The sequence below is a fragment of the Dendrobates tinctorius genome, unplaced genomic scaffold, assembly GCF_039654945.1.
Source record: "Dendrobates tinctorius isolate UK_male_01 unplaced genomic scaffold, ASM3965494v1 ptg000149l, whole genome shotgun sequence".
NCBI lineage: Eukaryota > Metazoa > Chordata > Amphibia > Anura > Dendrobatidae > Dendrobates > Dendrobates tinctorius.
Genome location: NW_027361816.1, coordinates 4,020,158 through 4,039,037, shown reverse-complemented (window position 1 = coordinate 4,039,037; position 18,880 = coordinate 4,020,158). Strand labels below are relative to the sequence as shown.

The 18,880-nt window shown below is 43.4% G+C and overlaps 1 protein-coding gene across 8 annotated transcripts in view; it reads left to right on the top strand.

The window, feature by feature from the left end:
- The window catches only part of WDR11 (WD repeat domain 11), a 183,252-nt gene that overhangs the window by 65,551 nt on the left and 98,821 nt on the right, over positions 1–18,880 (top strand). For 5 of the 8 annotated variants that reach the window (XM_073546625.1, XM_073546622.1, XM_073546620.1 and 2 more), the window contains one exon: positions 3,168–3,369. In XM_073546625.1, the coding sequence (XP_073402726.1) occupies positions 3,168–3,369 (202 nt within the window). The remainder of the gene's footprint in view (positions 1–3,167; positions 3,370–18,880) is intronic. The other 3 variants (XM_073546624.1, XM_073546621.1, XM_073546619.1) reach the window with 1 other exon arrangement.

Here is an 18,880-nt window from a genome sequence, read left to right as displayed (position 1 = left end):
ATGACCCAACTGTTCTCACCCCAGCCCTGCTGCTTACGCAGAAGACCGACCCTAATTGCTCTCCACCTGAAGAATTTAATGTTAAAAACCATTACAGGAGTCGATGGAGACAAGTACAGAGTCTCTCCAATGCCTTTTGGGACAAGTGGAAAAAACAGTACCTGCCTACTCTGCAACAGAGGAGAAAGTGGCAAACCAGCAAGCCTAACCTCCAGCCTGGCGATATAGTACTAATGAAAGACTGTCAGTCTCGGAGAAATGAATGGCCATTAGGTCTCATTACCCAGACATTCCCAAGTATGGATGGAATCGTACGTAAGGTGGAAGTAAAAATAGGAAAACAGGGCGAGACCAAATTGTTCCTCAGGCCAGTAGGGGAACTCGTTCTGCTGTTCTCGTCCAATAAACACAATATTGACGTCGGCTGACTCTACGATTCTATGATTCTATAGTTAGAGTGATCAATGAGTGGAACAGGCTGCCACGAGAAGTGGTGAGTTCTCCTTCAATGGAAGTCTTCAAACAGAGGCTGGACAGACATCTGACTGGGATGATTTAGCGAATCCTGCTTTGAGCAGGGGGTTGGACCAGATGGCCCAGGAGGTCCCTTCCAACTCTACGATTCTATGATTCTATGATTCTAAGTGGGGAGTGTTCTGTCCAGCCATATAATTGCTGTCTAGATAGTCATTTTTGTGTGTATTAATCCTTCATATATTTCATACTGTAAGGTAACAGCACCACCTGCTGGCCGTTTAATGCATAGATTCTAGTTTAATTTGCATTGTATTGTGGGATTGTTCCTGTTACATCATAGTCTTGTTTATGACACTGTGAGGGGAACAGCAGCCTTTATTCCTCCACGTGTCTTAGGAGAAACTACACCATTCGTGTTCTTCTTCTTCTTAAACAGCCTGCTCTAAGCATAGTTGGTAAGCACTATCTAGGTGTTATAATCCTGTGTTTATAACGTTTGTTGTATTAAATGGGTAATCATCAGCTATGTATTACCTCATGGAACCTATGTATTACCTCATGTTACTGTGTATAACAGAGTATCTGTATTTTATGCTCTGTGCAGTTATATATTCTGAAATGCTCCTGTTATTGCATTATCTTTATGCATCAAATGGCCAAGTTCTCCAAAAAATATGACATAGTTGTCATGGGAGATTTCAACTATCCAGACATTTGTTGGGAATCTCTCTCAGGCAAAACTAACAGGTCAAGGAAATTCTTATCCTCTCTTGCTGACAACTTTATCTTCCAAAAGGTAGGGGAGAAAACAAGGGGAACTGCTACCTTGGATCTAATCCTTATAAACAGGGAGGAAATGGTTGAGGAGGTAAAAGTGGCTGGAACCCTAGGAGGTAGCGACCATGCTATTTTAGAATTTTGGATAACTAGAGGCGGAAGACCTGTGAAGACTCAGACGTCAAGGTTAGATTTCAGAAAGGCAGATTTTAAGGGATTCAGAAAGATAATTGGAGGGATCCAATGGCTGGATATCCTTAAAGACAAAAATGTCCAGGAAGGATGGGAAATCTTGAAAAATGAAATTCTCAAAGCACAGTTGTTAACAATTCCGAAAAGAGGGAAGAATAGGAAGCATTTAAGGAAACCAGGATGGGTGAACACAGAACTTAAGCACATGCTAAAAAGGAAGAAAAAAATGTTTATAAAATGGAAAGAGGGAGGCATATCTAAAGAAGAATATAATGCTGTCTGCAGAATCTGCAGGGCACAAATCAGATTATCTAAAGCTGAAAATGAATTGAGGCTTGCAAGAGATGTCAAAAGCAATAATAAAGGATTTTGGGGATATGTCAAAAGTAAAAGAAAAGTCAAAGATGCTATAGGATTTTTACAGGATGAAAATGATGAAATGGTAAGACAGGATGTTGAGAAGGCTGAACTTTTAAATTCCTATTTTGCATCTGTTTTCTCTCAGAAAGGAAATGTAACACCAACTGTTATTCACTGTCCTATTAAGGGAATAGAAGAATCCAGGATATCTATAAACAGAAAGATAGTGAGGAAACACTTAGCTAACCTAAATGAATTCAAGTCTCCAGGTCCAGATGAATTACACCCCAGAGTACTGAAGGAGATAGCAGAAGAAATTTCTGAACCACTCTCCATAATCTTTGAAAATTCTTGGAGAACAGGAGAAGTGCCAGAAGACTGGAGAAGAGCAAATGTTGTTCCTATCTTCAAAAAGGGGAAGAAGGTGGACCCAGGCAACTATAGGCCGGTGAGTCTGACTTCTATACCAGGAAAGATCTTTGAACAAATTATTAAACAACATGTAAGTCAATACCTGGATAAGAATGAAGTGATCAAACAGAGTCAGCATGGGTTTGTAACTAATAAGTCATGTCAGACTAACTTAATTTCCTTCTATGACGGTATCACTGATTGGGTGGATCAAGGAAATGCTGTAGATATAGTATATCTTGACTTCAGCAAAGCATTTGACAAAGTCTCTCATACAATCCTTATTGAAAAAATGACTAAGTATGGAATGGACAAGGCAACTGTTAGGTGGATTCATAGCTGGCTTTCCTGTCACATCTGCAATCAGTAAAAGAAGGTTACAATTTTACAGCCTCTTTTTCTTAAAGAAGACAGGGGGTTTAGCTACATGTCTCATTGCACACCCTGCTAACGTGTATGAGGACAGTATAATCGTATATCGTCTTTATGCACAAACTTAATAAACTATGCAAACTGCTGTAATTGCAAGCAGGGCTGTGGAGTCAGTGTTCATTTTGATGGAGGCGGAGTTGGAGTCGGTATGAAATGGACCAACTCCGACTCCTAACATATATAATACATTGGGTACAGTAGTACAGTGCGGGATGTGCTGTAAATGTTTTTATAATAATTTGGGAAAGTTATGAAATGTCCTTTAAATATCTGTTCCTGATCTAAGGATCTCGGCTTTTAGTTTAGTTGAATCTATGCTGCACTTTATGCACATGCTCAGTACTGACCAGTGCTGTGGAGTCGGAGTTGGGAGTCAGGGAAATTGAGTCAGTGCGAGTCACACAAATGAATCCTTTGGGGAATATTTAGTGGCTTTATTCATCATGAATTATGTCATTTCTCCAACAGGACGTTTTACTTCCACTGAACTAGTCATATTCTTTTTTCTTTTTCCTTAGCAGAGTCTGATCCGGTGCCAGAGATGACTTATGATCTGCGCTGTCAGTGCGATGCCTTCCGGGTTACAAAGACCGTGCGTCCTTACAGCATAACCTGCAACCCTATAAATGAGAATGCTGTTGCTCTTATTATCAGCAATGGAAGGGTCATGATTTGGGAGCTGAAGTCTAGTGTCCCTGGGAGGAAAATTCGCAGTGCCAGGTTGTACACTATACAACTTACATTTTATCATATCATGTTTTTTTAATGTTTAGTTTCAGCATTTGGCACAAGATCAGCAGCATTAACGGCTCAATTTACATACATTAGTGATAGCGGCTTTCTGTTAGGAACGGCAGCATTTGTATCTGGTATCGGTATAATTTACTGGTGTTTGTCAAGCTGCAATTTTAAAAATAACCTATGGAGAAGAGTAGCACTGTTCTGTTTTCGAGTATAGACAGATTTTTAATTTTCTGTTTCACTGCTTGTGGAGACAGAGGGGTCAGCGGGTGCCCTGGTCCGCCAGCCAAAACCGCATGGACCAGAAATCGTCCCGCCGGATGTCCGTTTTTCTTCCACCATGGGCATAAGGCTACTCAGACAACACAGGGTGAGGGTAAAAGTGAACAAAACATCTGAGTTTAGTATGACCCCAAGACAGTGAGCATGTTGCTGGGGAATAATGGTAGAGCCACAAATGTAAATGGCACTATCAGGCATAGGTAGGTTAGTGGAGAGAGGAGTCATAAGGAGTTCAGTTTCAGATAGAGGGGAGAGCATGATGTTAGAGACAGCGGAAAACAATCACTGGTGTTTTGTAATAATGCAGGCGTGATGTCAGGAGTAGAGGTGTATAATTGAGTGTTGTGGAGACACGGGGGGAGTCAGTGGGTGATCCAGTTCGCTAGCCCAATGTCACGGTCACGTGTGTCTGGACGCAGCGAGTACCGCAAGGCAAACCCATGACACGCGTGACCCTGGATACACCGCCTCCAGTAGGGCGAATTTAAATAATAAAACATGCAGCAGGATACACCGCCTCCAACTGGCGAATTTAGGTAATACACGTTATATATACAGTAGTCTGGAAACCCCGCCTCCAGTAAGGTGAATTTAAATAATAAAGGGGAAACCTGGGTAACAATAACACAGGAGGGCCCTGCAATAGGGAAACGGGGAAGTGGAGACCACCTGCACTCCCCTGAGCCAGTGTCCCTGCACTCCTAACGTTCCCTATGCCGGTTTCGCACCGGGCGATGCACGCGTACCTTAAAACCCTGACTCGCCCTGCACCTAAACCCTCACTAGGGAATTGGTCGGTGCGGAAACTAATCCCACCACTGCACTAAACACACATAAGGGATAATGACAAAACGGGGACACCACTTAGCTTTGCTCTGTTGCATACGCTCCTAGCAACAGAGCCCACCACCTGTGTGCATCTTCTCCTCAACCCGGATCCATCACCATAACCGGATCCATCACCATAGTGCAGCCTTGGAGCAGAGTCCACCATGAGTTGCAGCTGCCCAGTAAACAGAGTCCCAAAGATGAGTCCAGCTTCTGCCAAAAAGTCGAGCATGCTTGAGTCCAACTTTTCTGCCAATAAGTCCAGCATGCTTGAGTCCAGTTTTCAGCAACCAAGTCCAGCATGCTGAGTGCAACTCTCACCATAGTCGCCACTCCACCGAGCCATTCAAGCACCTCCTGCTGACACCATAAACTGCGACTCCACCACGCCATGCCAGCCCTTCCTGCAGACCCCATCGTTGAAATCCACCAATCCATGCCAGCACTCCTTACAGACTCCATAGCTGACTCAACCCCTCTGGCTGGGCTGCCCAGGACTCTCATTCAGCTCCTTCATCACCCAGGCTTGCTTCCCAAATGACGAACTATCAATATCACCCACCATCAACACACCTGACACTCTTTTATAGAGCATCACACCTGATTTGTAATTACGTGCACATTAAACCAAAGAACTAAAGTGCGATACCACTCACCACCACCGGGGCAACTTAGAATGAATGACACCACGTGTAATAATTCTAATGGCCACCGGGGGCAATCAACCCACTTTGGCACCAAGCCAAAGGAAAAAAAGTTCACTTTGTCCATTTACTTGTCAGATCCACCTTGGATCATGACAACCGAAACCGCATAGACTAGGGCTCATCCCACCAACACCCACTCTCCTTTTACTGTGGGCATAATACTACTCATAAAACACAGGATGAGGGTAAAACAGTGTGGCAATACTTTATTGAACCACAAAACAGGCAGATAACACATAGAACAGTCCCAGCAAAATACCCAAGATGGTGAACATTACCGAGTCTCACCCTTTCGCTGACTCACCGGTATAAGAGCAACTGTTACTTCAGAGCTTCCAGGGCCGACTACCCCCACCTGTGACACGCACAGAGAGGAGGTAATGAGAAGCTTAGTAAGATGACAGTCTATTCAGGTACAAGGCCAGTTGACCAGAGGGTCACAACCTGGTTTCAACTTCAAGGGCTGAACACCCCATCTGTGGCACCCACAGAGAGAAGGCAACAACAAGCTTAGGAAGATGACAGTCCATTCAGGTACAGGGCCAGTTGACCAGAGGGTCACAACCTGGCTTCTCCAAACATCTCCATGGAGCCAGGCGACCAGAGGGTCCCCATTCCTGGCTCTTACAAACGTATCCAATGTTCATTGATGGTCAGTGGAGCAGATCTGTATTCTTCCAGCCGAAGTCCCCTAAGTTGGCATCCTGTAGAATAATACATTTGTGTCCCTTGTGATGGAGCTATTATATCTTGGCTGCTGTCCTGTCTCTGGTCCTTTGGATGGCTTGCCTGAATCTCTCTCTTGTTACAGAGGCATATAACCTCGTTTTGTAGCGAACAACTGTCCGTCATCTAGTATTCACAGATAAAGGGGAAGAATGGTGATAAAACCAACTCACATTGTTTGATTATTTAATCTATCTGCATAGCTTTTCCTCTGTTTTGGAAATCAACAAACTAGCTGGCCTGGACAACATATCAGCAAACATCACTAGTCATCAAGGAAAACAGCACAATATGTTACATCAAATGTCAACTTACAAGTCAACATTTTTTTTTTTTTAAACTCAAATACTTTTTATTGAAGAAAACATACAGGATAGTATTACATACATAAGTATACATTAGAGTACAAATTATAATACTTTTCCCATTTTTTAATAAATGCAAATACACCAAACACATCCCTCCCCCTTCCCATAACAAGACCCCCCCCCCTCCGTCACGCATCTACAATCCTTATCCATGCATTACAATGTACTAGTCAACATTACAGACTTATTCAAACAAAAGTCTGTGTTTTCTTGACTAGCCAGAAAGAAACCTATAAATCCAAACGGGAACATATAGATAAGTCTTTTCTTCCTGGCTTGCTGAAAATAGACGTCTGGTTAATTAAGATACAATGATGCGTCATCACACTGCTCGTTTTTCTTGTTACTGGCCACCTCTGTAATGTGTCAGAGGTGGCCGGTTTCTTAGGCAAAGATCACAGTGCTTACGAGGTCTTTGCTCTGCAGCTTGCAAGAGCTTCTCTGAAACTAGTCGTATCTGTAGATCCAGTCAGCTTCACTGACCCTGTGATCCTTTGTTGCTGCAGAGGCAAAGTGGCCACTGTTTACAGCATCGGGACCCCAACAGTTAGGACCAGTAGCTCCATCAGCCCCTCATCCAAACTATCAATCATGAGGAGGACATTGCTCCTCAGAAGACAAGTGGCAAGGGATTCCCAATGAATGTAGATGAAAAAAAAAAACATTTAATGTTCTGGATGCCACTGGGTCTATTGTACAAAGTATGCTGCATTTCAGAAAACTGTGTTTTGTTTTTTTTTTAATTTTTTTTAAAAATTGTGCTGACCATTGTGTTGGGGAACTTTTATTTGTCAGCTACGAGCAAGACTTGTTCCACATTTTTGGCCTAAGTGATATACTAAAATGTGTATAGACTTCTGGTTGAGCATTTTCTCCTTCAGGCATATTGTTTGGGAGGTGCATCTGGACACCTTTTTTTACTTTATTTTGACTCATTGAATGCATATAACACACATATCTCCTGAAAAACCCTGTGTGTGTATGATTGAATATACACTTGTGCTCAAAAGTTTACATACCCTGGCAGAATATTTGCTTTATTGGCCTTTTTTTCAGAGATGAATGATAACACCAAAACTTTTTCTCGACTCATAGTTAGTGGTTGGGTGAAGCCATTTATTATCAAACTACTGTGCTCTCTATTTAAATCATAATGACAACCCAAAACATCCAAATGACCCTGATGAAAAGTTCACATACCCTGGTGATTTTGGCCTGATAACATGCACAGAAGTTGACACAAATGGGCTTGAATGGCTACTAAAGGTAAAATCCTCACCTGTGAACTGTTTGCTTGCAATCCGTGTGTGTGCATAAAAGCCGAGTGAGTTTCTGGGATCCACACAGACTCTTGCATCTTTCATCCAGTCACTGGCGTTTCTGGACTGTGAGTCATGGGTTAAAGCAAAAGAATTGTCAACGGATCTACGGGAAATGGTAGTTGAACTGTATAAAACAGGAAAGGGATACAAAAAGATATCCAAGGAATTGATAATGCTAGACAGCAGCATTCAAACTGTGATTAGCAAATGGAAAATCAAGGGGTCTGTAAAAACAAAGCCACGGTCAGGTAGACAAACAAAAATTTCATCCACAAAGAAAAATCCACAAATAACATTAGCTGAATTACTGGACTCTCTGAAAACTATTGGTGTGGCTGTTTCAAGATGCACAATAAGGAGGCACTTGAAGAAAAATGGGCTGCATGGTCGAGTCGCTAGAAGAAAGCCATTACTGCGCAAATGCCACAAATTAATTTACATACACATATCACATAACACAAATAATCAACTAAAAAACATTACCATATGTCACGGTTTGCATGTTTATAACATGTTCGAAGATTATGATGCCAAAACGTTAGGTGTTTCCATTATTTTGTCCAACCCCTGTATATATATCTATATATAAAACTGAATGTATGTATGTGTGTATCACCAACCAATCACGAAGCATCTTTCATTACATCAGAGCTGTGTAAAAGAAGATGAGCTGTGATTGGTTGCTATGGGCAACAGTTTTCCCTCTCCAGAAAACACCTCAGAAGACACTGACATGGTGGGAGAAATCTAGCATTCCCGGAAATATAAGCTCCCAGCCATTGTCTGCCCCCCCAAAAAGGAGCAGAGAGCACATGACAGAAGTGAATCACCCCTTCCGTGCCCATATACACATCACACATCCTCCATCCTATAGGCACATCTTCCCTCTTAAAGGGATCATTGGTATGGAAGTCAGGGTAAATCCATCCAGCGCTCTGATACTGACCCCAGGCCCCTCTTAAAGGGATCCTTGGTATGGAAGTCAGGGCAAATCCACTCTGCGCTTTGGTACTGACTCCAGGCCTCTCTTAAAGGGATCTCCGGTATGGAAGTTAAGGTTACTCCCTCAGCGCTCTGATTCTGACCCCAGGCTTCTATTAAAGGGATCATTGGTATGGAATTTAGGGCAATTTCACTCAGTCTTCTGGTTCTGACCCCAAGCTCTCTTAAAAGGATCTCCGGTGTGGAAGTCAGGGCAATTGCCTTCAAATGCTCTGGTACTGACCACAGGCACTCTTAAAGGCATCTCCTGTATGGAAGTTAGGGCAAATCCCTCAGCGCTCTGAATCTGACCCCAGGGTCTCTTAAAGGGATCATTGGTATGCAAGTCAGGGCAAATCCACTCAGCGCTCTAGTTCTGATCCCAGGCCTCTCTTAAAGGGATCCCCTGTATGGAAGTTAGGGCAATTCCACTCAGCACTCTGGTTCTCTCCCCATGCTTCTATTAAAGGGAGCTGAAACTCCTAAACCCTTCATCCAATTTTAATGTGGATACCCTCAAATGAAAGCTGAAAGTCTGAACTTCAACTGCATCTGAATTGTTTTGTTTAAAATTCATTGTGATAATGTCTAGAACCCAAATTACAAAAATGTTGTCTCTGTCCAAAAATATATATGGACCTAGCTGTGTATATGTGTGTGTGTGTATGTATGTGTATACAGTTGTGGCCAAAAGTATTGACACCCCTGCAATTCTGTCAGATAATACTCAGTTTCTTCCTGAAAATGATTGCAAACACAAACTCTTTGGTATTATTATCTTCATTTAATTTGTCTTAAATGAAAAAACACAAAAAGAATTGTCCTAAAGCCAAATTGGATATAATTCCACACCAAACATAAAAAAGAGGGTGGACAAAAGTATTGGCAATGTTCGAAAAATCATGTGATGCTTCTCTAATTTGTGTAATTAACAGCACCTGTAACTTACCTGTGGCACCTAACAGGTGTTGGCAATAACTAAATCACACTTGCAGCCAGTTGACATGGATTAAAGTTGACTCAACCTCTGTTCTGTGTCCTTGTGTGTACCACATTGAGCATGGAGAAAAGAAAGAAGACCAAAGAACTGTCTGAGGACTTGAGAAACCAAATTGTGAGGAAGCATGAGCAATCTCAAGTCTACAAGTCCATCTCCAAAGACCTGAATGTTCCTGTGTCTACCGTGCGCAGTGTCATCAAGAAGTTTAAAGCCCATGGCACTGTGGCTAACCTCCCTAGATGTGGGCGGAAAAGAAAAATTGACAAGAGATTTCAACGCAAGATTGTGCGGATGTTGGATAAAGAACCTCGACTAACATCCAAACAAGTTCAAGCTGCCCTGCAGTCCGAGGGTACAACAGTGTCAACCCGTACTATCCGTCGGCGTCTGAATGAAAAGGGACTGTATGGTAGGAGACCCAGGAAGACCCCACTTCTTACCCCTAGACATAAAAAAGCCAGGCTGGAGTTTGCCAAAACTTACCTGAAAAAGGCTAAAACATTTTGGAAGAATGTTCTCTGGTCAGATGAGACAAAAGTAGAGCTTTTTGGGCAAAGGCATCAACATAGAGTTTACAGGAGAAAAAAAGAGGCATTCAAAGAAAAGAACACGGTCCCTACAGTCAAACATGGCGGAGGTTCCCTGATGTTTTGGGGTTGCTTTGCTGCCTCTGGCACTGGACTGCTTGACCGTGTGCATGGCATTATGAAGTCTGAAGACTACCAACAAATTTTGCAGCATAATGTAGGGCCCAGTGTGAGAAAGCTGGGTCTCCCTCAGAGGTCATGGGTCTTCCAGCAGGACAATGACCCAAAACACACTTCAAAAAGCACTAGAAAATGGTTTGAGAGAAAGCACTGGAGACTTCTAAGGTGGCCAGCAATGAGTCCAGACCTGAATCCCATAGAACACCTGTGGAGAGATCTAAAAATGGCAGTTTGGAGAAGGCACCCTTCAAATATCAGGGACCTGGAGCAGTTTGCCAAAGAAGAATGGTCTAAAATTCCAGCAGAGCATTGTAAGAAACTCATTGATGGTTACCGGAAGTGGTTGGTTGCAGTTATTTTGGCTAAAGGTTATGCAACCAAGTATTAGGCTGAGGGTGCCAATACTTTTGTCCGGCCCATTTTTGGAGTTTTGTGTGAAATGATCAATGTTTTGCTTTTTGCGTCATTCTCTTTTGTGTTTTTTCATTTAAGACAAATTAAATGAAGATGATAATACCAAAGAATTTGTGTTTGCAATCATTTTCAGGCAGAAACTGAGTATTATCTGATAGAATTGCAGGGGTGTCAATACTTTTGGCCACAACTGTGTGTGTGTGTGTGTGTGTGTGTATATATATATATATATATATATATATATATATATATATATATATATATATATATATATATTGTGGGGAATAGATAGCTCAGCTAGGATCTTTGCTTTGGCACAAGCGTGTGGCTATGAAGTCACTTCAGCAGACTAGCAATATGGACACGACATATTTATTGTGCACACTTGTTATCCAATGTTAGACATGCCAAACATGAAATAAAACGTCTAAGGCCGTCTGGCCACTAACTAACAATAGCAGGCTAACTACAAAATAAACCTATATAACAGCAAACAAGTCCATGTTATCTTACTGTGTCAGCTCCCAGCTCAGCAGACAATAGACTGAGAGATTCCAGCTCCTCCTGATTATATCAGCTGGACCAGTCAGGAAACCAAAACCTGGATTGGATTAGTGGAGGGGGAACTACCAGTCCTTTCCATGCTGATCACTAAGGAAACCAGGACTGGATTACAGTGAAATAAACTGGCTTCATCATCAGTACAGGGAGACATATGAAATGAAACGGGGAGAAACATACCTGTTTTCTAGTACCTCTCCTCTTGGCACCTCACACACCCCCCTCCTCTGTTCGAGCCCGTGGGGTCGGACACGACGAGTCACCAAGCAGTGCATTCTAGACAACGCATCTGCATTTCTGTGCGCTGTGCCCGCCCTGTGCTCAACGGAAAATTTAAACCCTTGTAATGCTAAGAACCAGCGTGTCACCCGTGCATTGCCTTCTTTTGCCCGGGACATCCATGTTAGGGGCGAATGGTCCGTCACTAGCCTAAACTGGCAACCTAGTAAATAATAGCGCAAGGTGCACAGGGCCCATTTCACAGCCAGGGCTTCCCGCTCAACTACACTGTAGTTCTTTTCTGCTCTCGTAAGCTTTCTGCTTAGATAGGCCACTGGGTGTTCCTCGCCATTTACTTCTTGAGACAAAACCGCGCCGAGGCCCACCCCAACAGGCGTCTGTTTGGACAATAAACTCCCGTTTAAAGTCTGGTGCAACCAACACTGGTTGGTCACAGAGGACTGTTTTCAATCGCTGAAAGGCCTCCTCTGCTTCTGCGTTCCACTTTATTGTGACAGATTTCGACCCCTTAGTAAGATCTGTGAGAGGAGCTGCGATGGTCGCAAAATGTTTGATGAACCGCCTATAATAACCAACGATCCCTAAAAAAGCTCCAACCTGTTTTTTGGTTACCGGTCGTGGCCAATTTTGAATAGCATCCACTTTATTGGCTTGAGGCTTCACGACGCCTCTCCCTATGCTATATCCCAGATAGCGAGCCTCTTCCAATCCCAACGTACATTTCTTGGGATTGGCAGTCAACCCAGCTGTTTTTAAGGAGTCTAAGACGGCTTGTACTTTTGACAAATGCGTGTCCCAGTCATTGCTAAAGATAATAATGTCGTCCAAGTACGCAGATGCATACTGGCCATGGGGTTTTAGGACAATATCCATTAGACGTTGGAAGGTGGCTGCGGCACCATGCAACCCAAATGGCATATCTCGGTACTGGAATAATCCCTGGGGCGTAACAAAGCAGTTTTCTCTTTGGCTGATTCCGTAAGGGGAATCTGCCAATAACCTTTTGTTAAGTCAATAGTGGATATGTACCTAGCCGAACCCAGTCTCTCTATCAGTTCATCGACTCTTGGCATCGGGTAGGCATCGAATTTCGATACTTCGTTTACTTTCCGAAAATCGTTACAAAATCGGATAGTCCCATCGGGTTTGGGCACCAGTACGATAGGCCTAGCCCAATCACTCTGGAACTCCTCAATGACCCCGAGCTCTAACATCTTCTTCACTTCCTGGGCAATGGCTTGTCTCCGAGCCTCCGGAATTCGATAAGGTTTAAGCCGTACCCGCGCCTGTGGATCAGTAATAATGTCATGTTTAATTAGGTGAGTCTGGCCAGGAAGTTCCGAGAAAATATCTGCGTTCCTCTGTATGAACTCCCTGGTCTCTCGTTTTTGGCTTTCGGATAGCGTGTCTGCAATACCCACTTCTGGCGGAGCTACCTGGGGGTCCTTTACCTTAGAAGGTGGTGCCCCTCGAGGCCCATCCTCAAGGGCAGCTCCTGCCACCAGACTCTCCCTAGGATTACACTGTGTCCCATAGACTTTATGACTGCCGTCTGATGTCTTTTGGTCCCTACTGGCGTGGCAAGAGTAACCCAGGCAGTGGGGTAGTTCTTAGTATCCCCATGGATGCAACTAATGCCCACGGTTAAGTTCGTTAGGGCGCTAGAGTCCACCAAACTTGCATGTACGAAAGTTACTTGACTGCCGGAATCCAAGACGGCATTCACACTATAACCGTCAACCTCGACATGGCACACGTGTTGTTAATTTCCCGTGAGGGTCTCCGCCACACAGACTGACTGCACATATAATGAAAGACGACTCATAGCATTACAGTCCATTGGCTCTGTAGTCATTGGGCAGTTAGCTGCTACATGGCCAAGCCCGCGACATCGCCAACATTGTATAGGCCCTTGTCTCCTCGATGGAGATCCCAGACGAGGTCTGCTGGCTTGATGTGAGCCCGTACCACCTCCGTAGTCCTTTGTAGGTCTGCTACCCTTCATTGTGACGTTCTCTTCTTTTGAAGATGGAGTAGGTTTCGCAGGACTCTCCAGCGATTTCTTGGGGGGCCAGTGGGGTGCTAACGTCCCTTGGAGTAGGCTTTCAGAAGCATTGTAGCGTTCGACCATATTCACCAACTGGTCAGCGGTAGTTGGGTCACCCTGTCCAACCCACCTCTGGATCTTAGCGGGTAAGGACCGCAGGTACTTGTCTAGAACAACACGCTCCACCATCTGTGCGGACGTCAAAGCCTCCGGTTGCAGCCATTTTTTTACTAGATGGATGAGATCATGCATTTGTGAGCGGGCTGGCTGATGCTCCACAAAATTCCATAAATGCACCCTCTGTGCGCGTACATACGTGTTTACTCCCAGCCTCGCCAGGATTTCGCCTTTGAGTTTGATATAGTCCATAGCATCCGCTCCATTCAGATCGTAATAGGCTTTTTGTGGATCTCCGCTCAGAAATGGAGCCACTACCTCAGCCCATCTGTCCAGTGGTAAGTGCTCACGTTCTGCAATACGTTCAAACACTGTGAGGTATGCTTCCACATCATCGTCTGCGGTCATTTTAAGCAAAGTCTTCTGTACGGCTTTCTGCGCACTAGCAGCGCTTTGTGCACGGTCTCCCTCATCTCGGGGTTGCCGAACCAAGGCCTGTTCCAAGGCCTGTTTTATTGCCTCCAACTGCTCTTGCTGCATCTGGTGTTGCTGCTCCAGAGCCTTCTGGAAGCAAGTATTAGTCTGCTGTTGCTGCACATTTGCTTGCAATAACTGCTTCACTAGTTCCTCCATATTACTGGACTCTTGGCTCTTCAAAAGCGCAGAAGCTTTCAGCCAGGACATACACAGCGTTTTCTCTGCAGTCACAGTCCAGCAGCCACAAGTGCCCGCATTCGAAACACCATTTGTGGGGAATAGATAGCTCAGCTGGGGATCTTTGCTTTGGCACAAGCGTGTGGCTATGAAGTCACTTCAGCAGACTAGCAATATGGACACGGCATATTTATTGTGCACACTTGTTATCCAATGTTACACATGCCAAACATGAAATAAAACGTCTAAGGCCGTCTGGTCACTAACTAACAATAGCAGGCTAACTACAAAATAAACCTATATAACAGCAAACAAGTCCATGTTATCTTACTGTGTCAGCTCCCAGCTCAGCAGACGATAGACTGAGAGATTCCAGCTCCTCCTGATTATATCAGCTGGACCAGTCAGGAAACCAAAACCTGGATTGGATTAGTGGAGGGGGAACTACCAGTCCTTTCCATGCTGATCACTAAGGAAACCCGGACTGGATTACAGTGAAATAAACTGGCTTCATCATCAGTACAGGGAGACATATGAAATGAAACGGGGAGAAACATACCTGTTTTCTAGTACCTCTCCCCTTGGCACCTCACAATATAAATATATATATACACTCACTGGCCACTTTATTAGGTACACCTGTCCAACTGTGTGTTAAGACTTAATTTCTAATCAGCCAATCACATGGCGGCAACTCAGTGCATTTAGGCATGTAGACATGGTCAAGACAATCTCCTGCAGTTCAAACCGAGCATCAGTATGGGGAAGAAAGGTGATTTGAGTGCCTTTGAACGTGGCATGATTGTTGGTGCCAGAAGGGCTGGTCTGAGTATTTCAGAAACTGCTGATCTACTGGGATTTTCACGCACAACCATCTCTAGGGTTTACAGAGAATGGTCCGAAAAAGAAAAAAAATCCAGTGAGCGGCAGTTCTGTGGCCGGAAATGCCTTGTTGATGCCAGAGGTCAGAGGAGAATGGGCAGACTGGTTCGAGCTGATAGAAAGGCAACAGTGACTCAAATTGCCACCCGTTACAACCAAGGTAGGCAGAAGAGCATCTCTGAACGCACAGTGCGTCGAACTTTGAGGCAGATGGGCTACAGCAGCAGAAGACCACACTGGGTACCACTCCTCTCAGCTAAGAACAGGAAACTGAGGCTACAATTTGCACAAGCTCATCGAAATTGGACAGTAGAAGATTGGAAAAACGTTGCCTGGTCTGATGAGTCTCGATTTCTGCTGCGACATTCGGATGGTAGGGTCAGAATTTGGCGTAAACAACATGAAAGCATGGATCCATCCTGCCTTGTATCAACGGTTCAGGCTGGTGGTGGTGGTGTCATGGTGTGGGGAATTTTTTCTTGGCACTCTTTGGGCCCCTTGGTACCAATTGAGCATCGTTGCAACGCCACAGCCTACCTGAGTATTGTTGCTGACCATGTCCATCCCTTTATGACCACAATGTACCCAACATCTGATGGCTACTTTCAGCAGGATAATGCGCCATGTCATAAAGCTCGAATCATCTCAGATTGGTTTCTTGAACATGACAATGAGTTCACTGTACTCAAATGGCCTCCTCAGTCACCAGATCTCAATCCAATAGAGCATCTTTGGGATGTGGTGGAACGGGAGATTCGCATCAGGGATGTGCAGCCGACAAATCTGCGCCAACTGTGTGATGCCATCATGTCAATATGGTCCAAAATCTCTGAGGAATGCTTCCAGCACCTTGTTGAATCTCTGCCACGAAGAATTGAGGCAGTTCTGAAGGCAAAAGGGGGTCCAACCCGTTACTAGCATGGTGTACCTAATAAAGTGGCCAGTGAGTGTATACCGGGTGAGTCATAAAGGACGGACGTTTTTAAACTAATCATAAAATCGTTAAATATAAAGGACGGATGTATTTGAAGTGGCTATAACTCACCACCAGGTGGAGGTAGAGATGTGCGGGAGGCGGGGTTATGTTTGTGAGGTGAAAGCATTGTTTTTATTTTAGTTTCAGTTTAAGCTATGGTGCCGTGGACGATAGAACATCGCGTTTTTGCGTACGACAGTTTTGTCAAGAATAATAAGTGTATCACAGCCGTTCTGCGTGAGTTTCGGCGTCATTTCAATATTCACAGAAATCAAGCTGTTCCCGCTCGTAACACTATCCTACGTTGGGTTGAAGCACTCCGTACACGAGGTACACTAATGAACAAACGACCACCGGGGGCTCCACGAACGGCACGTACCCCTGAAAATGTGGAACGCGTCAGGCAAGCCATGCTGCGTAGTCCGAGTCGATCTGCTCGGAAGCATTCTTTAGAACTTGCCCTCAGTAATCGTACAGTAAGGCGTATTTTGCATTTAGACCTGCATTTCCACCCCTATAAATTGGCCATTGTGCAACAGTTGGAGCGCGGGGATTACGCAGCGCGACTGAAGTTCGCACATGAGATGGAAGCAATTATTGAGCAAAACGACAACCTTATTTTATTCATGAGTGATGAAGCTCATTTCCATGTCAATGGCATGGTTAATCAGCAGAACTGCCGTTATTGGGCCTATGAAAATCCGAAAGAATTACATGAACGACCGCTGCACAGCCCTAAGGTAACGGTGTGGTGCGCTATGGGCAAATATGGCGTGATCGGTCCGTACTTTTTCGAAGGCGATAATGGCAATACTGTTACCGTGAACTCACAACGTTATATCGCCATGATAAATAACTTCTTTGTTCCTGAGTTACGACGGCAACATATCCCCATCTCTAGTGTGTGGTTTCAACAAGATGGGGCAACGGCCCACACAGCCGGAGCAACAATGAACGTTCTTCGCCCTCTCTTCCCTGGTCGCATCATTTCCAGGTTTGGCGATATTAATTGGCCTCCTAGGTCCCCAGACCTGTCCATGTGCGATTATTACTTATGGGGTCACCTCAAATCACGTGTATACAAGCTTAAGCCTCGATCATTACAAGAACTGAAGGAAGCTATTCGAGTGGAAGTTGCCCAAATCGACAGAGTTGTGTTGGAACGTGTTGATGCCAACTTCCAAGAACGCCTTTGGAAATGCATCACTGATAATGGCCACCACATGGCAGATGTTGTTTTCCACACTTGAATTTGTCAAATGCTATTAGTATACGTAACCAAATCTGTGAATACATTTATATTTAATAAATATTTAACGATTTTATGATTAGTTTAAAAACGTCCGTCCTTTATGACTCACCCGGTATCTATCTATCTATCTATCTATCTATATATATATATATATATATATATATATATATATATCTCCAAGTGAGAGAGAGGGTTCGGCACTGCTCCTTAACCCCAAAGCAGTTTTGTGACTGCAATCCAAATCACGCACCTGGACTGAACGCCATAATGCCATCAGAGCGGGTGCTCAATCCAATGAATAACATGAAAGGATGGCACTCACCATTCTATCGTGAAAATTCTTTATTGGTTAAAAGGCATTGGCTCGGGAGGTATGTACAGAGGGTGGACAATGGCCGTTTCACGCACTTGCGCCTCAACGGGTCCTGCCATCCTTTATTATCTTTTCTACAATATATATATATATATATATATATATATATATATATAAAATATGTAAAAATATTTTTTTTTAATTCCTAAATAAAAATATATATATATATTTCAAATAAATATATTTCTTTATGTAAATAAAAACAATAAAAGTACACACATTTGGTATCACTGTATGTGCAACGACTCGCTCTATAGAACTATCCCACTAGTTAACTCCTTCAGTGAATACCGTAAAAAAATAAATAAAAAAAGGCAAAAAGCTATGCTTTGTCATTGTTCATCAAGCTCTTAAACAAAAAGTGCAATAGAACGTAATCAAAAATACGGATGTAAATAAAATGGTACCGCTGAAAACGTCATCTTGTCCCGCAAAAAACAAGCTGCCATATAGCTCCATCAGCGGAAAAATAAAAAGGTTATAGCTCTCAGAATAAAGCGATGCAAAAATTATTTTTTCAATTAAACAGTTTTTATTGTGTAAAAGCGCCAAAACATAAAAAAAAGATATAAGTTGGGTATCGCTGTAATCGTACTGACCCAAAGAATAAAGCTGCCTTGCCAATTTTACCACATGCGGAACGGTATAAAAAAACAAAAACAAAAATCAATTCCTGGATTGTTTGTTGTTCATTCTGTCCCCCAAAAATCGGAATAGAAAGCTATCAAAAAATGTCATGTGCCCGAAAATGGTACCAATAAAAACGTCAGCTTGTTCTTCAAAAAAACAAGCCTGCACATGACTCTGTGGGCCAAAATATGGAACAATTATAGCTCTCAAAATATGGTGATGCAAAAACTTGTTTTCGCAATTTAAAGCGTGTTTTAATGTGTGACAGCTGTAAAACATATAAACACAATATAAATCTGGCATCATTGTAATCGCACCGACCCAAAGAATAAAATCGCCTAATCATTTAGACCGCATGAGGAACGGTGTAAAAAATAAATTACACCAATTCTTCACATTCTGTTGATTGATTTCATTCTGCCT